A 24,431-nucleotide genomic window follows, 5' to 3' on the forward strand; every position below is an offset into this window, starting at 1 on the left:
GAAGCTTTGGTGGTTCCCAGCGTGGGGACCCGAGGGGACAGCACGCCCTGCTGCAGCCTGCTGATGCCCCACAGCTTACAGGCAAACCCCTCTCCTTCCCAGCCGCCAGCTGGGCAGCTGCAGTGGGTCTGCACAGGCTCCAGCAGAGGCTTCTGGCACATGAAAGAGCAAAAGCCACTGATGGACCGTGCTGGTGGTGATGTCCCAGAGATGGAGTCCCCACGGTGATGCTCCAAGGTGGGGGTGACGCCGTGGCCGTGGTGTCCCAGGGATGATGGATGCCCCGGAGAGGGGTTCCTCGGTGATGCTGGGAAAACCTGGGGGGAACCAGGAGCTCCCACTTGCCAGCTCGGGAAGAAACGCACCCCACATCTCCCTTGCGAGCCTTGGGCCAGCTGCAGGTCTCGCTCTTGCGCCGGCAAACCCACGGGAGGGCGCGGCGGCTCAGGGATGCTCGGGAACAAGTCCCACCGTGCTGCAGTTACCCAGTATCACCCGGCACGGCAGAGGGCAGCAGGATTCCGGGGGGAAGCACCGGGAGGGGTTTGGAAGGAGCAGCCCGGAGCAGAAAGGGGCAGGGCTCGTCATGGCGGGGGCGGCGGAGCGCTGCGGCCGCGCGGCGCTCGGCAGTTCGTCGCTTTCCGTCACAACCGAGCGTGGCCGAGCATGGCCGGACATTACCGAGCATTGCCGAGCAGGCGCTTCGGCAGTTCGTCGCTTTCCGTCACAACCGAGCGTGGCCGAGCATGGCCGGAGATTACCGAGCATTGCCGAGCAGGCGCTTCGGCAGTTCGTCGCTTTCCGTCACGGAGCACCGAGCGTGGCCGAGCATGGCCGGAGATTACCGAGCATTGCCGAGCAGACGCCCCGCGCGTGCGCCGTGCGTGTCGCGGTGATGGCGGCGGCGCAGGCGGAGGCGGGCGGAGTGCGTTCGGTCATGGCCGGCGCCGCGGGCCCTGCGATGGGCGACGTGGGGCCCGCCGCGGCCGAGCTGGGGGCCGCGGGCCCCGCCGTGGACGGTGCCGAGGGCGGGGCGGGCGATGCCATGGTGGCGGAGGAGGCGCCGGCGCCGCCGGCGCTGCCGGGGCTGCGGCTGGTGCAGCAGGGCGCCGAGGCGCACGTGTACCGCGGGCTGCTGCTGGGGCGGCCGGCGGTGGCCAAGCTCCGCGTCCCGAAGCGGTACCGCCACCCCGCGCTGGAGGAGCGGCTGAGCCGGCGGCGCATGGTGCAGGAGGCGCGGTCCCTGCTGCGGTGCCGGCGGGCAGGTGGGCACGGGGCCGGGCGGGCCGGGGCTGCCCGGCAGGACGGACAGACAGACACACGCACAGCCCGGGGCGGGGTGAGCGGGGTAGCCCCGGCAGGACACACGGACAGACACACCCCAGGGCGGTGGCAGCCCCACCACGCCGGCTCCTCACGTCGCTCAGAGCAGATCTCAGGCCCTCGGCGCCATCCTGAAGGATGCGGGGACTGCTGAGCCCGGGGCGACACGCTCTGCTCTTTCAGAGCGCCCCTGGAGCTCAAGGTGCCCTCGGTGTGTCCCGGAGGCTCCCCCAGGAGGGGCTGGGCTGTCAGGGGGTTTGAGCTGCCAGGTCCCTGTAAGGCTGCGGGGCTGTGCAGATGGCTTGGATTAAGAGTTGGCCTATTCCAAGGTGTGCATCATCAGCGGCTTGGTGTGATCTCAGCTGGCATTTCTGTTTAAAGCTTTTATTGGCTGTGTTTTATTAAAATAAAGCTGGGAATCATGTAAATTAACTGCTGGTATTTGATTTGTTCTTTTAAACAGGGATTCCAGCTCCAGTGGTCTACTTTGTGGATTATGTCACCAACTCCATCTATCTTGAAGATATTGTAGACTCAATTACTGTTCAGGATCATATTTATTCCGTACAAAAGAGTGGAAATGATACCAGTGTCCTCCATAAGTTAGCAGAGAAGATGGGTGAGCTGTTAGCAAGGATGCACGATGAGGATATTATCCATGGGGATCTTACAACTGCCAATCTCCTCCTGCGGCCACCCACGGAGAAGCTGGACTTGGTGTTGATAGACTTTGGACTCAGTTTTATTTCAGGTCTTCCAGAAGATAAAGGAGTTGATTTGTATGTTCTGGAGAAAGCCTTCATTAGCACTCATCCAGATACGGAAACGATGTTCCAAGCTCTGCTAAAGACCTATGCAGCCACGTCTAAAAAATCTGGTCCTGTGATTAAAAAGCTGGATGAGGTTCGGCTAAGGGGAAGGAAGAGATCCATGATTGGGTAGAAGAGAGTGGGGTTAGGGATGGAGAAATAGTAGGTTTTGCAAAGAGGGTTATTTATATTTCTAGTTGGTTTTACTTCACAGATCACTATTTTGATAACTGTGTCTTCAAATAAATAAACTTCTAAGAGTTCTAAGTGTCATCAAGTAACCATAGTAATTGTGAGATTGGGGCACAGCCAAGAGAGAAACAGTTAGAGGTCATTTCTGTCCTAGAAGTGAAATATTTCTAATACAAAGTAGTTTACAGTGTCATTGTACTCATCTTTGTGTGGTTAGAATCATTCAGAGCAATCTTTCTTGGCCTCTAGACCATAAATTTATGGGAGGCTCTTACTTCAGAGGCTACAAAACAGCATCTACAAAAGGTAACTGAGAAAAACAAGTGTGTTGTTTTTCTCAGAAGACTTTTCAACAAAGGGTTTAAATCTGTTATAAATGACTGAACACATCCTGAAAATTTTCAGAACTGCATTCTGGAACATGAGCAATGCTGAAATACCACATTAAACATAGACCAGTTTTTTTTTCTTCTGGTAGTAAATTGGATTTTTTCACTCTCAGTTAATAGTACTGTCTGGAGAAGATACAAAATTTGTTAATCCAGAGTAGTTTTCTACTGAGAAACTTCTATTTAAGCAAAAAGTCTGTTATAAATTTCCTCTTTTGGAGTTTTACAAGGGGGACTGCTGGTATTGCCATTGCCTCTCCAGGTAGGCAGTTGGCAGAGGCAGGTGGGAATTGTCTTTTGTTGTAATGTTTTCTCTATATTACTTTGATTTTCTGGCTTACTGTATTTAATTGTGTGAATGGAAAGTGTGCTAGAGGAAAATCTTGCCACCGTGGGTGGGTTAGAAGATTATCAGCTTTGTGAGGAGGTTGGGATGTGAGCTGGGTGAATGTGGGAGCATCATTGCCTGCAGGTAATGATAGAAAGAAACAGTGAACTTGCTGAGCGATTTGCTGTGCTGGGCAATCTTTATCCGTCAGGAAGATTCTCTGTTCTGTGCACTGCTTGTGCTCTGAAACTGCTTGTAAAAGAGTGGGGTCCCTCTCCACTGCACAACCACGTCCTGTAGGGATCAGCGGGGAGAGAAGGGAGCTGTGAGGAGCTGCTGTGCCAGGCAGGGCAGGAGGGAGGAAGGCTTTTCCCTGCCCTCTTGGAGCTGTGAGGAGCTGCTGTGCCAGGCAGGGCAGGAGGGAGGAAGGCTTTTCCCTGCCCTCTTCGAGCAAGGAGAGAGAAGGGAGCTGTGAGGAGCTGCCGTGGCAGGCAGGGCAGGAGGGAGGAAGGCTTTTCCCTGCCCTCTTGGAGCAGGGGGAGAGAAGGGAGCTGTGAGGAGCAGCTGTGCCAGGCAGGGCAGGAGGGAAGAAGGCTTTTCCCTGCCCTCTTGGAGCAGGGGGAGAGAAGGGAGCTGTGAGGAGCTGCCGTGGCAGGCAGGGCAGGAGGGAGGAAGGCTTTTCCCTGCCCTCTTGGAGCAGCGCAGCCCGAGCCGAGGGGCCGGGGCGGTGCCGAGAACCACCAGGCGCCTCGGCCGCCCCAGCCTCACTCCGCGCGGTGGCGCCGGCGCAGCGCCGCCGCCCGCGGGCGCGGAGGTGGCCGGTTCGCGTCCCGCAAGTGTCCTAGCGCGGCGGGCTGCCCGTGCCCGGCGCGCATTCACCTCTTGCCAGAGGAGCCGCCTGGGCGAGTGCCCGGCCCCGGCGTGGGGCCCGGGTTCCACCGCCCAGCCACAGCTTTGGCTGCCGCGCCGGCACCTTGGGGGGATGTGGGGTTTTGTTTTCAGCGCTCCGGGCGCTCTCCCCTCGCGGCTCGGAGCGGGGCTGGAGGAGCTGCTGGTGCTGCACCTGCCCGAGCACACCCGGGCGCTTGGATCGGTGCTCTGCTGGATCTGGTGGCACGGTGGGAGCAGCTGGATGCGGATAACGAGTCTCCTATGGAGGGATCGGAGCCCCAAATGCCGGCCCCGCGGAGGGGAGGCAGCAGCCTGACCCGCCTTGCCCGCCGTCCCCCATCTGTGCAAACAGCGCTCTCAGCGTCTCCCGGTGATGCCAGGACTGAGTTCTGTTTGCAAAGCCCTTTGAAGAAGTGTGTTTCCAGCTATCATGGTGTTTGTTAAAATGCAGCTCTCCCTGCGGGACAGCGGAGCAGAAACAACAGAAACAAGGGCGATCCACGGGAGGTTTTGATGGGCGGTGCGTGCCCTGAGCCGGGGTCGCAGCCTGTGGTCAGGCCAGTCCTCCCGGAGAGCTGCTGCGGGACTGGCCTTCGAGCAGGGACTCCTGAACTCTGCCGAAATCAGCTCTGGGATGGAGCCTCAAAACAAAGCAGGACATTACTGCTGATGAAAAGCAAAATGTTTTGCTTTTTCACCGCATGATAAACCCCTCCTTGTTATATAAGTGTTACTCTCTGCACATCTGTTTTAGGGCTTGTTGATATTTCCTCTTGATCCGCCTGGTGTGTCAGATGGATTGCTGTAGAGAATGCTGAACTGTTGCTGTTTGAAGGTGGAAAAATCTCAGCAGGTTCATGTCCAACAAAAAGGACACTCTGGACATGCAACGTGTCCACCCCACACGTTCTTGCAGCCTCAGCTGAATTAGTCCATCAGGAGCTGGACTCAATGATCCCTGGGGGTCCCTTCCAACTTACTCTAGGATTCTGGCATGACTTGTGTCTGCAGCAGCACCTCCTTGGATGAAAACCACTGGTTCACAGGGCAGGTGGAGGTTCCAGTTTTTGTTGGCTGGGAACAGCTTGACATGCTGCTGTGTTAGCTTTCTGTGCATCTCTGTGCATTTGAATTACTATTGTTGTTGTTATTAAAATAATTTGCCATTATCTTACAGCATTATTAATGCTCAGGCTTTATGTCTAGTGCATGTCCATTTTTGTAAGGTAAATAGGACTCCTATGTTGTTTTTTTGGGTTTTTTTTTTTTTGCCTGAATAGTTTATCTGCTGCAAATCCAGTTTTGAGCCACCAATATTCTTCCAGAGTATGGCCTAACTTTGTAAAAAGTCCTTGCAACCCACAATGGTGGAAGTGGTGATGTCCTGCCCTGTCCTACCCAGAGGGGCTGTTCTCCCAAAGGCTGTGTCATCCTTCAGCTTCTCCAAAACCTCCTTGCTTGCCTGTTGGGGGGACCCTGAGGTTGTGGGATGTGACAAGTGGTGGCTGGTGGTGCATGAAGCCACTGGGGGTCTCTCTGCCACCACACTAGCACCAGGAAAATCTAAATGTTCAGGGAAAACCTTTGAGCAGAATGTATTTACAGCTGTGTGCTGGGTGTACAGTTGATCACTCTGGATCTTTCTACTGCTTGAATCTTTTTGCTTTTCAAAGTGAATTGTTGTCTCAGGGCATCAACTCCAGGCCTGCTTCATTTCCAGAGGCTTCCCAGCACCTGCTTGACCTGGCTCTACACCTGGATGTCACTCTAAAATACCATGAATACAAGGAGGTGCAGATAAGATGTGGAAAGAGGAATGAAAGGAAAGATGGAAAGACAAATGAAATGGAAATAGAGGAATTTTATCAGCAGAAAGTGCAGTATAGTACTTCTGAGGGACTTGCTGATTACTGATGGAGTTGCCTTTTCTGTTTATTTTGATATCTGACATCATCAGTGGTTTCTGTGGTGGGAGTGGGGAGCTCTTGGCAACCAGCCTGACTTTAGCTTGGCAATAAGACCAAGTTCTGTTTTGCCCACTGATGCCATGAGGGCAGAACTGAACTAAAGGGCATTTTTCGAGATAAATAGGAGTTGGAGACCTAGAAGAGCACTAAGAGGAAAAAGAAACATCAAAAAAAAAAAAAAAAAAAACCCGTACAAGTAAGGAACAGGGATGGAGACAATGTTGAATAATCTGGGAATGCTGTTGCCATTTCTGGACAATGGCTGCTCTGTGATAGCAGTTACTCTGTGTATGTGTAAAAACTATGCATACAAGATATATGTTGTAGCTTTTTTCAGAGAACTTTTTTATAGTCTAGGCCTTGATGTCTCCAGGAAATCGATATTTTCCAGTTTTGCAAGATGCAGAACACTGACAACCGTTTGCAAGCCTCTTCTCTCATCACTGCTGATAGAAAACCAAGTTAGTGCAATAAAAGCATAAAAGCTCATTTGTAACCCAGGGTCACTACAGATAAATAAAGCCCCTCCGTAGCCCAAGCACAAGCTGTGTCCCACAGAGGTCCCTTTGGGCACTTCACAGCACCTTTCTCTTGGCAATAAAATAAACTTACTTTAAGTAATAGCCTGGGAGTGGTCTGACCCCAGTGATGGCAAGGAAGGCACAGGCAGGGCAGCTGCAGCTGCTGTTGGCACTGGAAATGAGGGTGATAAAGATGGAGTTTACAAAAAACCAAACTAAGTAAACGTTAATTCCCAGCCGAAGGCCGGGAGAACCAGCATGTAGCCCCTGCTGGGAAGCTCTGAAGGCTGAGCCAGCATCTGCCCTGCTGAGCTGACAGGGGCCGGCTGGGGTTGGGGAAGGGGCTGTCCCAGCGTGAGCCACGACTTGCAGGGGATCGTGCTGCCCGTCCCCTCACTCTGCACACTGCCAGAAATGTGTATCCTTGTAAGAGAAAGAACAAACTGTGCCCGTTGTTATTGTTTTGAAGCTTTTTTTAACTTTCAAGGTTGATTTTGAGAGAAGTTTTGTAGAGCTCCTTTGGTCCGGCATGTGGAACTGAAACACGGGGTCCCAGTCTCTGGCTGATGGGTATTTTGGGTAAGCTGAACCTGTTTTAAGCAGTTGCATAGTTTTACTGGCGTGAATTTTGCTTTCAGTCATCCCTCTGTCCATCCTCTCCATCATGCACCACTACCCGAGTGATGAAGCAGCTTCTGCTCCCACAGCCCGCTGTAGCATCGAGGCAGCACAGCAACCTCCTAATCATTTCCTTTGGCCATGGTGATTTTGTATTCAGGTTGCTGAGCAGTTAAAGGACAGCAAGATAAAAATCCTCAGGGATTTCTCTCGGCCAGCTCTGTGCTCTCTCCTGGGCCCCGAGAGAAGGTGCTGCTGCCAGCGGGGCTGGGCAGCCGCGGGGCCGGGCGCCAGGCGGATGCCGGATCCTCGCGTTGCCAGCGGCCCCCGGCAGTGCCCGGCAAAAGCTTTTGTGTCCGTTCTGCTGTTTGAAAAGAGCCGCAGTGGTGATGTCGCCACCCTTTAGCCTCGGCCCGGGATGGCTGTGGGCATTAACCGATTTGTTACTATTTGTGCAAAATTACATAGATGCTGTTAAGAAGAGGGAGGGGAACGGAGGAGGTGGATCCAGACCAGGAGCAGCATCCTCCAGATGGGGACACAGTCCTGTCTCTATTGCTGGTTGTTCCTCCACATTCTAATTTCTTGTTCCCTGTGTGCTAGTGATTAATGGTTTGTATAAGGGGGATGAGGCTTTCTCACATCTGCTTTTTAATCCAATGCATTTGACTCCAACTTCTTTGATCTAGGAAATGGTATCAAAGGGAAGTAACTCTCCAGATATCTGATTAATTGTGAAATGGAGAGGTTTCTCTGCTGAATGTGAGTTTTATACATCTGTCAATACATGGCACTCAGAGGATGCTCGTGAAGTACTAAGGGTGTTACTTTGCTTTCCCATTTTTCTCCCCACACTCAGCTTTGTTTGGCCTTCAATTGCAAGAACCCAGGCGGTGCAAAAAGCAGCTACCTTGGCTTTGATCTCTTGCTCATCTTGATAGTAGAGCAGCTCGGTTTCCTGGGCTGTTAGCCTCTCACTGTGCTCAGACGAGACCGGCAGCCTCCGCAGCACTTGCTGAGATTCACTGCGGTCAGGAGAGGGGATCCTGTCCTGCCCCACATACTCCCCCATCTTCTTTCTGATGGCCCCGATACAGGGCAGAGCTGGCAAGAAAATCCACCCTCGGTGTTCAAATTGGGCAGCTTCTGTGTTTTCTTTGTGACTCATGAAGCATCCCTAAGGTCCAGCCCGATAGAACACCCAGGGTAGAGTCAAGGCTCGTCGCTTGCTTGCTGGGGCTCACACTTGTGTGAGCCAAGACTTTTCCTCTTGCTTTTCTGCTATTTCCCATGGCTCTATCCCGCTCTGCACCGCTGACCTTTTGTTTGGTTGTGTCTGCTTATTTTTAACAAGGGGGAAAAAAAAAAGGAAAAGAAGAAAGGGTGGGAAATGGTGAGATGGGAGAAAGGAGGGGGATACAGGGGCCGTCTAAAGGGCGGGTTTGGGGGTGAGAGGCGGTATAGCGGGGCGCAGTGCCGTGGGGCGGTGCGGGGCCCCTCCCGGTGGGCGCGGCGGGGCGGCGAAGGGCGGGGGGTTCCCGGGGGGGTTCCGGGGGTCCCGCCTACCGGGAGGGCCGTTCCCGGGGGATAAAGCGGGAGCGCGGCGGTGGATGCGGCGATGGGCGCGGGATGGCGGCGCTGGGGGCGCTGGTGAAGAAGGCGTGGAGCGTGCGGAGGTTCGTGGTGCTGCTGTGCGCGCCGCTGGCGCTGGTGCCCGTCCTGCTCAGCCTCCCCGCCAAGGTACCGCCGAGGGACCCCGGGGGGGCACCCCCGCTGCGGGACGAGGGCCGGGGGCACGGAGCGGGGCACGGAGCGGGGCACGGAGCGGGGACGCTGCGCCGGGAGCTCCGGGTGCGTGGAGCGGAGTTCCACCCTGGAGCTGCGGGACGCGGGCCGGCCGCGCAGCCGGGGCGCTCCGCGCCGCCGCTCGCCTCAGCAGCAGCCGCCCTCGGCTCTCGAGAGGGTCACCCCGCTGCCTGCCAGCGTTTGACCACGCAGCAGAGCTGCACAGCTCGCCACACTTTTGCAACAATATAAAGTGCGGATGGAGCGGGCGTCCTGCGGCCATGTCGGGTTTATAGGGGGAAGAAGGGATAGATAACGGGAATTATCTTTAGTGTTTCTTATATAGACATTGGGAGGTGGGAGGATCGTATCAGCTCAAGCTCAGTGGCAATGATCAGTGCTTCTTGCTGATACCCAAGTGCCGTATAGTTTTTAATTAGTAGCGCCCAAATGGCATCTGGGGACGCTGAGGCAAGACCAGCACCACCCAGGGCAGGGCTTTGCAGAGCTGGGGTAGAAGGTAAGTGCCGGTGCTGAGGGTCTGCCTGGCACGGCTGGCCCGTGCCCTTAGCGATGGGAGTGGTGGGACAGGGACCCGCGGAGCTGCGCTGCTGTTTGTGCTGCAGGGCTGGGGGTGCCGGGGGTCCCCGAGTGCCGCCGCACCGCGGTGCGGCTCTCAGCGGGACCTGCGGTGCCCATTCTGAAAAGGCTTTGCGAGTAAGATAAGTGGTGCTTTGTAAATGTGGAAACCAGTCTCCTCTTAAGGTTTGTGCTTTAGCATGTGGTGAGCTGCACATAAAGCAATCCGCGGCAAGACTTTGGGGGCTGGAGGATTTTTTTGCACAGCTCTTGTGCACCAGGAACCTCTGAGCCTTGGGTGGAAGTCCACGGGGCGGTGAAGACACTGTGGAATTTTGCACCGTTGACTTCAGTGTGAGCAGGATTACACCCTCAGGTTCTGACTCAGATCCATTTGATAATGACTTTTTTTTACATCAGAAAATAAGTAATGATCAGTATGTAGTAAGTATAGAATAGTTTAGGTGCTGTAAGGACACAAAGTTGGCACTTAGTTCTGCCTGTTCAGTGCTTGTCAGGTGAAACCTTCTCCTTTGAGATATAAAACACACCTCTTAAATTAAAAAATAATATAGATTGACCATTGCTTTATTTAGGGACACCATATATTAAAAGAGACATTTATTTGGATTTAATGTCACTTGTGGGGTTTTTTTTGTTTTGTTTTGTTTTATATTATTGGCTGAGTTATGACTAGGATTGTTGAATGTCTGCCTCAAGGAGCAGAAAATACATTGCACAACAGGTACTAAATTCCCTTGCGGATTCATAACTGAATAGTTACATTTCTACATTAATTTTCAATAGCTGAACAAATGACTTCAAGTGTCTTTAATAGTATCTTGTTTGACTTTGGCACTTGCTAAAATTGTGAGATAGGATTAGAGAGGGAGGAGATGCACTGTATGCCAAGTGCAAGTTCATGTCTGGTCTGCGCAGGGTTAATTGTGAGACCAAATCACAGATGAGCCCAGCGCTGTAGGAAGGGCCTTGATCTAGGTGCTCTGTGTGCTGGTAGAAATGTGTAGTGTCACACAGGCTGTACAAGGATTTGGATGTTCAGGAAAGAGGTTTCTGTATGTGTACAGAACTAAAAAATCTCTCTGTGGTGTAACGGTGCTGCTCAGTCCCGCTCAGCTCCTCCAGTGAGCTCGTAGTCCACTCCAGGGTGCAGTCCATGGACGACCTCATGAACAGGGTGGTCTGATCAATGCTGCTTTATTGAAGAAAAAATGGTATTGGGAAAATGGAAATGTTTGCAGTTGAGCGGGCAGCGAAGCAGGGATACAGCTGTGGTAATGGAAGGAGACCCTGGCAGAGCTGGCTGCTCTGCTGCTCTCCTTGGGGTCTGTTCTTCATCCTCCATGGGCTTTAAAGCATCTCAGGTGGTAGCAGTGGCACTGGCCGGTACCTGTCAAAACCTGGATGCTCACATAAGTGAGCATTTCAAGCAAGTCCAAACTGCTTGAACCTTCCCCAAGTTCTCCCAAGGTTTGGCACAGGGGGGAACCTGTAGCTGCTAACTCCTGTACACAGTTGTATCTGTTCATGCTCAGGGGTCAATGATTCATCCAGGGTTTCAACACTAAACTCTCTCACTTGTTCAACAAGAAAAGAAACTTGCTGTTGCATCAACAGGGGATTAAGTTCTGACGTCTGGAGCTTGCCTGACCCCCTGTCTGCAGCCCAAGGTGCGAGGGGCTGTGGGAGAAGAAGGAGCAGGTTATGCTTTTAACCACACTGTGAAAACAGCAGGGGGGAGGAACAGGCGAGGGGTCAGCAGGCAGGGGATCAGGGGTGGCAGAGTGTGGAAGTTGTCCTGGCATGTGATGGCTGCACCGAGGTCAGTGGTCTGCCCTGCCACGGGACTCCAGCCCAGCCTCGGCTCTCCTGGGTCGTGAGAGCTGCTGCAGGTGCTCAGCAAGAACTCAACTGACTGGGCTGCTGCTGGAGTTCCTGGGAGCCTGTCCCAGGCAGGGCATCCAGGGACAGCAGGCTGGGGCAGGAGGAACTCCTGCGTGATGTGCAGTCACTGTAACAGCCGTGATGCTGCCGGGTGCTTGCACATCTGAAACATGGGGGTGTTGGACAAGCTGGAGAACCCTGTGCTCCTGCTGGGATGGTCAGAATGCTGCCTGGCATGGTGCAACAGAAACTGGTAGGAGAGAAGAAGCATTGAGGACCAGCCTCTGCTGGTCTCAGGATGAGCCTTCCCTTGTGAGAATGTATCTTACAGGCACCTCTGCAGTGATTTCCTGCTCTGTCAAAGTTAAAAATCTGTTCTCGCACTCAGAATTTTTAATCTCCTGAGGGATTTCCACCATAAGAAGCCACCTCAGCTTTGATTTCAAGGGCAGCATTTCACTTGGATCTGGAGACCAAGAACTCATGACTTAAAGCTGAAGAGAACACAACAGGCTGTGGTTCCTTGGATTAGTGTGTCCTTTCCGAGTGATATCCTGTGCTGTGGGTGCAGTGTGTTTTCCAGGGAAACCTACAATTAAGTAACATCCCCCTGGAAACACAAAAAAGAAAAATCATCCATCAGGTCTGCTCTTGCTTACTGGTGATGGACTCCAGCATCCACATCTTCAAGCTGTGATTAGAGCTCTTACCAGCTGTCACTCTGCAGTGGTTTTTCTCTGGATTCCCTGTGTGAGTGCCTTCACAGAGGGATGGTGACAGGGCTGGCACTGCTGCTATGTTAACTGCCCTTGTTTTTTATTGATGGCCTCTGTAGATGGTGGTTGTGTAGAGGGAGACTGGTGTAAATGGTTTTGTCTACAGCCTCCTTTCTGCTTAATAGATAAATGAAATTTCTGCTTTGTGGGTGTGTTTGCTGAGACCTCAGGCTGTGCTCCCCAGGCTGTGTCCGGAACAGTGGTTTGTGTCCATCACATCAGGCAGCAGAAGGAAATGCCCTGTGTGGAGCCACTTCCCAGGAGCCAGCTCTCTGCACAAGGGTCTCTGTGTCACCTCTCGCTCTGGCTGCTGCTGAAATGGCTGAATATTTGTCCTGTGAGTGGAAGTGCCTGCAATCCCCCTGCTCAGAGGGCTGTGAATGATTGCAAAGAGCTGGGGCAGGGCAGGTGGGGCTGGAGGAACTGTTCTGCTGGAAGGGCCATGGGGGCACTTTTAATGAGCTGTGCAAAGAGCTTGTTCCAACAGCTTCTAATGGACTCAATGTCTACAGCCTCTTGGCCTGGTAACAGCTGAGGCAGCCAAGTCTGCTAAAAGGAGCTCTGAGCAGGCAAATAGGGCCCAGTGCCTTCAGAAAACAGACTTGACTTCCTCGGTGGCCATGGAGCAATTTAAAATTAACTTGGATGTGATGGGTCCTCCTGGTTAGAACAAGGAGACTTTAAGATCTTCCAGAGGAAAAATTGCACTGCTTGCACTGGAAAGCAAAGAGCATGAAGGGCTCTTTGTGGGCAGAGGGGTGATGCAAATGTAGACAAAGGGGATGGGAGTGGGTTGTCCTGCATGCTGGAGGGGAGCTGGATCCTGGCTGGAGAGCACAGCAGGAGCATGGACAGGCAGGGAGAACCTAAGAGAGCAGCCTGGCAGGAGAAGTAAGTGATTGTAGCCTGGTTTTACATTTCACACACAAAGTCCATCTCTGCAGTGTTTGTCAGTGGTGATTTGGGAAGGTCAGGGAAGCAATGGTCAGTAAAAGATGAGAGAAAGAACTTCAGTGGGGAAAGAGTGGGATAGCTGAAAGTGCAGCGACTACATTTTACCACATCCTCTGTGAGCTTCAGTGCAGAGAGGGCCAGCCTGCCAAAGAGCAAGCTGGCACTGGGAGGATGTGAAAGCAGCAATTCTTGGGTTTTGGGAGAGGGAAGTCTTTATTGACAAGAGTTAATATAATTGGAAACTATGACTGCATATAAAACATGTCTGCCTGATTCCTGTCTGTGTCTCCAATGATGGACTCTATTATTGTAAAGGTCTTTTCCAAACCACTTGTTTCTGTGGTCCTATGAAAAGAGATGAGGAAGAAATTCCTGGGCAGGGAGTTGAGGGTGACGAACACAAATGTTGTAATCTGTTGCCAGATGGACACTGAAGAAAAAGCCACATTCAGTGAAGCATTTTTGTTCTATACTGAGCCAAGTTCTGATAGCGCAATCCTACAGAAAGAAATTGACTGATAATAAATATCTTTACTGTGATAATAACTAAACAGAAATTTAACATTTCATACATCTAACCCTGTTTACTTTAAAATCTACACATACTGACAACTTCTATACAATAATTTTGCAAGAGCTGCCTGAAGAATTTGTTCTGTACCAATTAAGTGGGTGTATTTCTACAAGCCTCAGTACAGATGGAGGTCACCAGGGATGCTGACCACAGCATCAGGTCAGCCAGGCTGATCTGTAACCTCCCTTGCGAAGTATTAAAAAAAATAAAGGTGGGAGATCATAATATGTAATTAGCTCAACACAGCTACGTGACTGGCTACCCACAGCCAAGGTGGTTAATGTGGTATTTGTGTGTATGGGATGAGTGAAAGTTGACAAGCAGTGAAGAATCTACCAGGCTGCTCTTTGTTGAGTTGGTGACTTTTTGCCAACACACTCAATTTGCCAACTTCATCTGAGCTTTAGCTGTCTCATTTTAAAACAGATTATTTTTGCCAACTACAAAATACCTCAAGAAGTTTAACTATAAGTGTTTAATAAGCTTTATGTCATTTTAGCAGAGGAAAATAGATGCCCTGAAGCTCTTGCAGCTTTGTAGCCCTGTGTTAATGGCCCCTTTCTAGCCACTCTGCAAATAGCCAGTGGGAGCAAAATGACTCCACTGGCAGGGAGGCTGCTAAACAGGGCTTGGGTTGAGTCCAGATTACATAATGCTTGAGGAGCTGGGTTAGTAGAAATCAGATTCACAGATCCATCCTGCTGGAGAACAGGCAGTAGGGCTGGTAGCACAGTTACAGCTGTGACATGGGAGCACTCAGCACCTTCCTGCTCCAGGTAGTTCTGTACATCACAGGTAGGATGTTTCTTTGTGATAGCAGAGGGACAGAAGGGCTCCAATTCAGCCAAAATCTTTCTTGGTATCGGTATCTAGGTCCTGTCTGCCACTCTTTTACCAGGTTATAGGGTGGTGGGGGAGCCTGTGTGGGCTGATGGGGCTGTGATGACCATGCAGCATTCAGGGGTTGATGGAGAAAACCCAAATTTTGGCAATGCCAAAGTAGAGCTGCTTTGAGCGCTGAGTCTGCTGGGTGGGGAAGCTGTGGGTGCTGGGTCTGATGGGGAACAAGGTCCAGCTGAGGGTCCTGGTGTCCCTTTCAGGCTGGCAGTGGGCACTGGTGGCTGTGCCTGTGTCTCAGTGCTGTGCCTGGGGAGCCAGCTCTCCTTACCTGACCCACATTCCCTGCCAGAGCCTCCTTTCCCTGGGGCACCTCATCTGCCCTTCCCAGACACCGCCAGGTCTCCTGCCCACGGGAGACAACCTTGTGGCTTGGCTTCCTCTGCCACAGCTCAGCAGGTGCCCCAGGGTGGAAAATCCCCAGTGCTTTGAGTGTAGCAAAGACAGGATCTCTGTCTGGAGGGGCAGAGGTCGATCCCAAGGCTCTTGAGCAACAGGAAGAAGAGATGCTGCAGTCCAGAGCCACAAGTGCTTTCCTGGAAATCATTAAATAGCTATAAAATTAACCTGATCACAAGATCCATTTTAAAGTTCATATGTGCCACCATGAACTTTGGTAGAATTCTGTTGAAAATATAAATACAAAGCTGCAGGGAGATACAAGAAGTAGAAGGAGCCTTGACAAGGATGCAGCCAAGGGATGGAAGGATAAAAATCATGTGGAGGTGATGGTGCCACACAGAGCAGCGAGCTCAGCTCATCCTGTCCAGGGGCACCCTTGGCCAAATCCCTAAAGGACCATTCTCCTGACATTTGTTAGCATTTATTGTTTGTGTACTAACCAAACATACCAAACACTGGGGACATCAATTAATTAACATTTGCAAAATATCTTGAAATCAAAAAGCTTTCCATTTCATATAGAGTTTGGTTCCATTTTATTGATGATTTTTTTTTCATTCTGGGGAATGCTAGGTTGAAATTGAAGTTATTGTGGATTGGTCTTGTTCCTTTTTTGTTCAATGGTGGTCCTATCTCAAAAACCTTTTCAATATAGCTGCAATTTGTCCTCTTTTAAGGTGGAATAAATTGGATAAACATCACTACTGCTTTCAAGTGATTTCCTGTTGATCCATGTAGGTTTCAAAAATTCAGGGAAGCCTTTCCCATATCAGTTCTTTCTGCCTTGTTTCATTTTTACCCCTTGGCTTTTGATCTTGCAGTGAAGAGGAGTTATTAAATTGATGCTGTGTCTCATTGCAGTGTTTTCCAAAACATTTTCCATACACTGGAGAATAAATATCCATTATTTATAATTAGTTTTCTAAATTGTACATCATCTATTTTGTAAAGTCAATAAAAGCCTTCACTGATATGCTCTTGTATCATTGTTAAATGTTTTCAGTTGCTCTACTCCTGTAAGAGCTAAAGTGTCTTTAATTTGAAGTTGACATTGCTGCAACTTTCCTTGCAGGAAACTGAAGAATATTTTGCCAGTGGGAGAAAAAATTATCCATATGGCTTTGGAAATCAAATGGAAAAGAACTTAATGAGAACAAAGCTATTTGTTTGGTGTATAAAAAGAACCACAATAAAGAGGAATTATCAGTTGGCACAGGAATTAAATTACTAATCTAGTGGCAAACACTTCAAAACATGATTCTTTATTTTTGTAAAGTTTCACACTGCCAGGTTTGCTGCTCTGGTCCTGCTGGTTTGGGGGAAATGAAGCACGGGGAGCCCAGGAGAGCTGCCAGGTGCCAGGGCTGAGCTGAGCCTGAGGGTTTTGCTTCATACACTCTCATATGTCATTTTACTGGCACCTAAAATTAGGTCTGAAAGTGATCTTTAAATCCAGGTCTTGGGCACTTCATGCGAGGCATTGACCCCGCTACAATTAATGTATGAAAAATAAGTCACACTCACTTCTGCTGTGCTCATGTTTCCACGAACACTGAAGTGCTGGGGCCTTGCTAGCAGGACCCCTTGTGAATAAAAGAAAATCAGAAATTCTATCATTTTGTCCACCTTTCAAACCTTGACTTGCAGATGTAGTAAACATAAATCCATGTTGGTTTTGACCTCTTTCAGCCCAGGCCTCCAGCAAATTGTTCATAGGTGAACAGGCAGGTGGTGGCTGTGATGTACCTGCTTTGATGCCTGGTTGAACCCTCAAATGATGGGCTGAGACCACATTATCCCAAAATGGATCTCCCCAGCCCTTGCTGTTCCCAGCCCTGGCAGGGAGCAGAGCCATCATCTCCCCCTCAGAAGCCCAGACTCAATCCAGGGGAGGAAGGTCCTAGCAGAGGGACACAGTGCCTTTGAGTAGCAATTCAACCTGCTCAACAAGCTGGAAAAGTGATAAAATAAATAGTTCTGTGGCTTCCAAGTGATTCTCAGCAGTTATTTATAGTGCTGTGGGCACCCTGCCTGTGCTTGCTGACAATGTCCCTGTTCAGCCCTGCCGTGCCCGGGCCCAGCTCTGCGCTGGGCTCCCCCATCCCGGGCTCGGGGCTGCTCTCCTGACTTCCTTCCACTGCTCATTGTCCTGGCCCTGGCTGTTGTGACAAATGGCTTTGGTCTGGTTTGTGCCTCCTGGGTGGAGGGATGGCACTGGGTTTCTGCCAGCCTTGGCCAAGGCCGGGGTGATGCCGGGCGATGCGGAAGTGCTGTGACACCGGGTCCTTGATTTACTGATTTCCGTAGGGGCTGGGATCAGTTGCCATGGAATGGGTTCTCATAAATCTCTTGGGAGACTCTGATCCAAGAAAAGAAACCTTTCTGAGTGCTGCCTATTGCAAATGTGGGGAGCGTGCATCTCCCAAGGCTGTTTTTGCATAGCTGTGCAGAGCGTGGTCTGTGGAAATTGGAGGGAAAGCACAAACATCAAATGGGCCAGACACCTGAGCATGTTAGCAGCAGTTGTTGTGGGACAGCTCCTGGTCTCCAAAGATTCCTTGGTTGATGCCTGCAAGCACGTGAGAAGATCATCAAATCAAGGAGGATTTTGGTTTTGCTGTGGTCTCATATCAGTCCTGAACCCCATACACAATGTAGGGGGGAAGATGTTGTACTTGATGGAAATTATTTGGGAGAAGTACTATATCCTTAAGGGAGTAACTGGAGCATTTTCCTTCTTTAAGTGTCTCCAAGTGACAAGATGTCTCTATAATGCCACATCTCACTTTTCCTCTCCTCTTTTTGCAGGAAGGAAGATGTCTCTATGTGATCCTGCTGATGGCCCTGTACTGGTGCACCGAGGCCCTGCCCTTGGCTGTGACAGCTCTGCTGCCCATCGTCCTCTTTCCCTTCCTGGGGATCCTCCCATCTAACAAAGTTTGCCCACAATACTTTTTAGACACCAATTTCCTGTTCCTCAGTGGTTTAATCATGGCCTCGGCCATTGAGGAGTGGAATTTACACCGCAGGATTGCTCTCCGGGTGCTGATGTTGGTGGGAGTCCAGCCGGCCAGGTGACTATGGGAGCAGGGGGTTCTCCTTGGGGATGTGAGCTGCAGGGCTTGGGAAGAGGCTCTGCTGAGCTGCTGCTTTAGTGGGGGCTGTCCACTCCTCCTTTTCTCCAGCTTATTGTGTTTGTTCAGCTGTTTGCCCCTGGGCCAGTGCAGCACAGGGAGAATCGTTTGGTTCAGCCCCATACTTGTGCTCCATCCAGTTCCAGGAGAGTCATAGAAATCCTTTTTGGTATTGGTTTTGTTATCTCTGCACATGAGCTTTTCCTCCTAATGTGTCAGAGACCTTGCCAAATGGAAGAAATTCAGCTTTTCCTTTTTTCTCTCTTTCAGACTAATCTTAGGGATGATGTTGACAACGTCTTTCCTGTCCATGTGGTTAAGTAATACTGCCTCCACTGCTATGATGCTTCCAATTGCAAATGCAATTTTAAAAAGCCTCTTTGGGGACAAAGACACATCTAAGGATATGAACAGGGAAAATGAAGAAAACCAAGGTAATTGAGACAGGGCAGTAGTATAAGCCAGCTGAGGTCTGCCCTGCTGCTCTGAAATCTGCCCCATTTTTTTTACTTCACTGGCACAAATACCATGTTCATTAGCTTTCAGCTTGGTCTCAGGGCTGGTCCCACTTTATTGCACACTTTATTCCCATGGTGGAAGAATATTGGCAGAAAATTCCCTTTTATGCTACCCTTTTCTCATGTCATACAGGAGGCAATGCTTGTGAGTGGCCTGGAAAACCAAAAAGAGGTGATGCCCAGCCAGCCTACTCCATAAACCTGCTGCTGTTGAAGTCCAGCTCTGTGGCATGGTGGTGGGGGGATTTGTAGGGATGCTGTGGGGATAGCTGGAGCCAGGGAGGGCTGTAGATAGGGCAGGTGATGAGTTGGGTCCCTCCCTGTGGCACACAGAGCTGTCGTGCACTGGGGGCACGTGTTCTTGTTTTCCTGTTTGTTCCATGGAACTGGAGCCTGAGCTGGAGGAGAAAGCAAGGACTCAAGGGAAGGCTAGCAGGTTAAATATCTGTCTATAAAGTGCTTTGTGATTTTTTCCATCTCGATGCTGCTGTTTGGTGTTGCTCCTGAGCAAGCTGAGGATAGGTCAGGGGTATGTGGCCAGGTAAGGCCTTCCTCCAGCCTTCTCTTCATAAGCCATTTACCAAAACTTTGGGCTTCTGGCAGACAGTGATGAGAAACAGCAATCCAGAAATGACATCCTGACATCCCCTTTGCAGCTATTGCTGATATCTGGAGCAATAGTCACAGCTGCTTCTTCTTCTGCTGCTTCTTCTTGCACTAATTAGTAATTCATCTGCCTCTGTGATTTAAAAGCAATAGCTTCTTAGTTCCTGCTGAGTCCTGAGGAAGATAAAGGAGTCCCCAGAAGAAGGCTCACACATGTGCACATCTAATAAAGATATAGTTAATCATTCATCATTGATGTTTAGCAATTGTGAGATATTTGCACTCCAGGTTGCTTTATCATGTTTGCTTTATGAAGTTTTGACTATTCACATCTGTTAAAATCAACCCCACTGATTTCCTTGCTGTAATTTCCTGTTCTGTGTTTTGTCAGTCTGCTTTTAACCTTTTTGTCCCCAGCCTCTGAAACTGACTGTGCAGTTGTGGCTGTAAATACAGTAGAGCTTGGGAGCACATAAAAGGAAGATTTCCCACCTTGTCCTAGACACTGTTAAGCACAGAATTAACATCCTTGACTCCCACTTGCAGTGGTAAGAGAAACCAGAAAAGGCAAGGGAGGGGCACACAGGTAGAAGAATGAATAAAGTGATGCTTTGCAAATATCATGTGATGGTGTGGTTGTGTTTGGGGTTTTTTGTGTGGTCTTTTGGGTATTTTTGAGATAAAGGCTTTTAAAAGTTCTTTATGATAAAATTGAAGGAGGAATCACCTATAAAATGTACATGTTGTACATCAAAATCTGCATTTTTATGTAGACTTTTTATTTGAACTTCAGTGTCCCAAGGTAGACTCATCCTTTTCTGTAATCTTTCTGAATGGATGAGCAAAGCAGAGTTCCATGAAGGAAGCCCTAAACCTGAATTCAGTCAAAAGTGATGAATCTGATGTTACACTTAGGAGTGGAGATGTGCAGATGAGAAAAAGGTATATTCATTTCATAGTTTATTAAATGTTTATAATCTATCTGAATTGTGACCTGTACTCCAAAAAAGACAGATTCATTTTTGAAGGTAGATGTATGTGGAAGAAAATTTGTACAATGGCATGTGATAAGATCAGTTTGCCAATTGACTTTGTTTCATAAAACTGTGGTAGAGTTCATGAAGCTAAAAAATATTTGGGTGCTTAAAAATAACAATTTAAAATATAATAAGGAATATGTGACATTTCAAAGCATTTGACTCACAGCAAAATATCTCACAAGTGTATGAAACCAGTTTTGGGTAGGCCTTTGCTTACACACACGGTGCATGAAATTAAATGATCTCTGATCAGCTGATGACACTTTTTTCCTGATGAGAGAATCTCAAGATTTTGATCACTTATGTCCATGCTCAACTATGTTATAGATCAGCTAATATTTACGTTCTTCTGTCATTGACAGCTAAAACTGAGTGTAATAATTTGTTCATTTTCACACACTTGGCTTCTGATGCAGGAGAGCAGGTAGTGAAGTTGGGTGGCTGAAGTCCCAGCTGGTTCTGGTGGATTGAAGCAGGGTTATAAATTTAACACCAAAATACATTTTTCAGCTTCTAGAACTTTTGGAGGTGAGCCCTGCAATTCTGTCTGACATCTCCAGCAATAGGTGTGTGACAAGCTGGAAGCTGCTGTGCCCATGAGCCTGACCTCTCTCCTGCTTCTGCCCACTAACCCCTCATTGGCAATATTTCGTTTCTCTGAGCACCTTAAATATCTCCAGGCAAAAATCACAAGAAAATATTTCCATTCTTTTTTTCCTTCATAGAGACTATTCTGCAAATTCAAGATAAACTGCATTCAGTGCTTGAGGTGTAACTGAGTCACAGACCTGGAAATTATGTCTCTAAAGGGGTAGGTGGGAAATGTGCATTTTTGGACAGTGCTGCCTGGTTTGACTGCCTAATCCCAGGCAGTGCTGGCAGGGTGTGGCCACAGCACTGCTGCCTGCATCCCTCAGTGGGTGGAAATAGTCCTTTTCAGGTCTTCTCAACCTTTTAGAAACAGTAAAAATGTCATTAAAGCAAAAATTATCTAGGAAAAGCATTTCTGCCTCTAAGGTATACGAGGTATTTTGGTGAAATGGCCACAGAATCCTCATATTGCTCTGTGAGAGGTGTGCACAGCTGGGTCCAAACTTTTGTTACCTTTGGTCTTTTCTGGCTTATGGACCTGTAATAATTTTCAATTCCTTTTTTACAAGTTTCATAGGAAAAATTCTACAGTATGCCTGGCTTTCTTTTGCATGGTTACCTTTGCAATCCTTCCTTGAAAGATTACTCACAGAGGGTCCTGCCCAGATTGGCTGGTAATCTGAGTTTAGCTGGGAAAAAATTTTAAAATGTTGAAGTATGATGAAAGGTTTTTGCAGAGCCAGGACTGGGCTTCAGTGGGACAGAAGTGTAAGAGCCTTTCGGCTAAACCCAGTGAGGGACAGCAGTCAACCATGGGTTAATGTTCATCCTTCTAATTACATCCCTTCATCGTGGCAAGGTTGGGATGAAAGCTCAGCGTGTGTGTATCCAAGCCAATTAACTCCAATTCAGTAAATTAGCCATGTGTAAAACATGACACTGCAAAAATCCTTGGTTCACTGAGCTGGAACGAGCACAGTGTCTTTGGTGCACACGTGAGTGAGTCCAGAGACTTTGACCACTGGCTTCTCTCCATGATTTTGATCTCTAGGTCATATTGGGTGGAATGGGATTGGGTTTTGGGCTAAGAAGGGGTGCAAGGAAATTTGGGGATTGCTTAGGTGGCAGTACCAGGAATTGGGCTCTATATGTAGCTGCCTGCAGAGCGTAGGGAAGTGCAGGCACACAAACCTCTGGACCCAAAACCATGCAGAGAGGACAAGGAAAGGCAGCAGAGCCAGCAGGGGTGGGGAAGGGCCACCTGGGCTGAAGGTGGATAAAACTCACAAGTGCTCCAGTCCTGTGAGGAACATGGAAAATGAAGTTTGGTAGCACATTTCCCAATTTCAGGAGGTCAAGCCATGACCACAAATGCCACGAGCCTTAATGTCAGGTCTGGTAACAGAGAGTGATTGTATTGCATTTCTGTTTTTTGATTTCTGGGTTCTCCCATGGGTTGGTGTGGTCAAGTGGTGTGCAGCTCCCAGTTTACTGGGACTGGCTGCTCAGCCTGCAGGGTCTGGCATTTGTGGAGAGGATGACGGGCTTGGAGTGGTCCTTGCTGTCAGGGTGGCTTCTGGAGAACCTGGTACAAAACCTAATCCCCAAATGTGTCTCACTTGTCTTTAAAGAAGGAATTACAGCCTTATGGTGACCGCACTAGATGTCTGCAGGGTGTAAAATTCTCACCCCATGGGAATGAAGCTCAGTGACAGGAGGTGCTCCTGCTGTGCCTTGGGGAAAATGCCTTACAGATACAACAAAGCCCAACAGTGCTCCTTCCTAAGAATGATTGAGGTTAATCCTCCCCCAAGAAAACCCACTCCCAACCTATGACTTGGTAAGGGACACCCTGGAAATCTGGGCTGTTTTAGAAGATCCAAAGGCCAACCTGTGTCAGAAGCTGTAAAGGGACCAAGTGCCTGGGTGTTGGAGGAGAAGCTGGGTGCTGTGGTGGGGCTGGAGCAGTGGCAGGAGGAGGTGGGCTCCTTCATCCCTGCCAGGTGTGAGCTCCTGACCCCATCCCCTTGGTGTGAGCTCACCCTTCATTCGCACAGCCCCTCCTCTAAGATGGTAGTTGTTTCCTCTGTCCCTCTGTTTGGTTCAAGGAGAATTTTCTAGATGATTTGAACTGTTTTAAAGTCATCATCTTTCTTTTTCAGCATCTTTACAGCAGAATAAACTTTACACTGTACCAACTGAGATGCAGTTTCTGGCAAGTACTGAGGAGTAAGTTAACTATAAAGTTTGTATTAGAGAGTTGAGAGAGAATTATCCCCTGAGCTAGAGCAAGTGTAGGAATTTGAAATTTAATCATTGCAATGTTTTGATTATACCGAACATCCCGGTCACTAGCAGCCTGATGATAAAAACCCTCCTCTGTGTGTCCAGCATCCCTCTGCATGTCCAAATCATTACAGAAGTTTTTTTCAGCCATTCTGAAATCATAGTCAGAGGTGTCTCTTGCTGGAGATTTGTGCCTTGGTTTTCTCAGGAACATCAAATGTGTGAAGCTGATGATGTAAAACCCCCCAGGATTTGCACACTGGCCATGGTCCTGCTTTGATAACAAGGATGGGGAGGAAGTATCTTTTCAGGAATACAGAAACAGATGTTTCTTCCCTCAAATCTATAAAATTTTAGTTCTTTTTCCTTTTGGCAGTCCTGTGGACTTTATGCTCAGTGTTACAAGCTGCTGAGAGTCTGGACAAGGCACAGGCACCCTCAGCTCCTATGGATGGGTCTGAGGGTGCTCTGTCCTCTGCAAGGCTGACAATCCCATGTGGCATTTCACCAAGCAGACCCCTCTGCAGCACCGAGCTGCTAAGGTGTCCTTGAACACACAGGGAGCTTGGATTTCTAAAAACTGGGAATTTTCTTTCTGTCAAGGCTCTGAAGTAGTTGCACTGTATTTAAACCAGGGCTTTCACCGGATTCTCTTTTGGACTATTTTAAAGCAAAGATCTGGCAGAGGAGAAGGAGCTTTCCAGTGATGCTCTCTCAGACTTAAAGAAGGAGGAGGAATACAAAACAAACATATGGAAAGGTTTCCTCATCTCAATCCCATATGCAGCCAGCATTGGAGGGACAGCAACGCTAACAGGAACTGCACCAAACCTCATCCTTCTGGGACAGCTGAAGAGGTATGGGAGGCTGTTCTGGGGATCCTTGTAAATCCTGCAAGACAGAGATATGTTCTTCATCCCTGCAGAAAATTCCTTTCTGTGCTGAGTGCTGGTTTGGAAAATTCATGCCCTTCCAGAATGTTTTGGGAAATGAAAGCAGGGAGTGCACCAGCCTTAGATTTAGTTAGCAGGTTTCCAGCATAGCCAGGCAGGCAGCCAAACTGGAGCACGTGTGCTTCACCTCACTGATGCTTTTAATCCCATTGAATTTAATGGGACTTGACTCCACGCCTACAATTAACCTGGTAACTGTTTTGATCAAGCAGACTGTGCAGTGCTTTGTGAGCAGTTGTAGCTACTGCTGTATGGGAGAAAGAAAAATAATGAACCCACTACTTCTTAGTCATAAAATATTCCTCCTATGTGCACAGGAGCAGAGATTTCTGCCAGCCCAGGTGCCCACAGGTATTTCTTACTTTTGCTCACCTCTACAAGGAGTACATACAG

The 24,431-nt window shown here is 49.3% G+C and overlaps 2 protein-coding genes and 1 long non-coding RNA gene across 4 annotated transcripts in view; all 3 read left to right on the forward strand.

Annotated features, from left to right (window-relative positions):
• Positions 1 to 767: 767 nt before the first annotated feature.
• On the forward strand, positions 768 to 2,405 carry TP53RK (TP53 regulating kinase). Its single transcript, XM_021540873.2, has 2 exons — positions 768 to 1,265; positions 1,787 to 2,405. The coding sequence occupies exons 1-2, from the start codon at positions 896 to 898 to the stop codon at positions 2,263 to 2,265; spliced, it is 849 nt and encodes a 282-aa protein (XP_021396548.2). The 5' UTR covers positions 768 to 895; the 3' UTR covers positions 2,266 to 2,405.
• A 4,437-nt stretch (positions 2,406 to 6,842) lies between these two features.
• Positions 6,843 to 24,431, forward strand: part of SLC13A3 (solute carrier family 13 member 3) — a 28,540-nt gene continuing 10,951 nt past the window's right edge. The window contains exons 1-5 of one of the 2 annotated variants that reach the window (XM_077787016.1): positions 6,843 to 6,999; positions 17,719 to 17,984; positions 18,315 to 18,478; positions 22,962 to 23,028; positions 23,757 to 23,942. In XM_077787016.1, the coding sequence (XP_077643142.1) occupies positions 17,749 to 17,984; positions 18,315 to 18,478; positions 22,962 to 23,028; positions 23,757 to 23,942 (653 nt within the window). In that variant the 5' untranslated portion in view covers positions 6,843 to 6,999; positions 17,719 to 17,748. Of the gene's footprint in view, positions 7,000 to 8,619; positions 8,779 to 17,718; positions 17,985 to 18,314; positions 18,479 to 22,961; positions 23,029 to 23,756; positions 23,943 to 24,431 lie in introns of those variants that run through there. The other variant, XM_021540917.3, reaches the window with a different exon arrangement.
• Positions 9,426 to 16,123, forward strand: LOC110476168 (uncharacterized). The gene is made up of 2 exons (XR_002466376.3): positions 9,426 to 14,406; positions 15,983 to 16,123. It is a non-coding gene; the product is annotated as an uncharacterized LOC110476168 (long non-coding RNA).

The sequence above is a fragment of the Lonchura striata genome, chromosome 17 (genome assembly GCF_046129695.1).
Source record: "Lonchura striata isolate bLonStr1 chromosome 17, bLonStr1.mat, whole genome shotgun sequence".
Taxonomy (NCBI): Eukaryota; Metazoa; Chordata; class Aves; order Passeriformes; family Estrildidae; genus Lonchura; species Lonchura striata.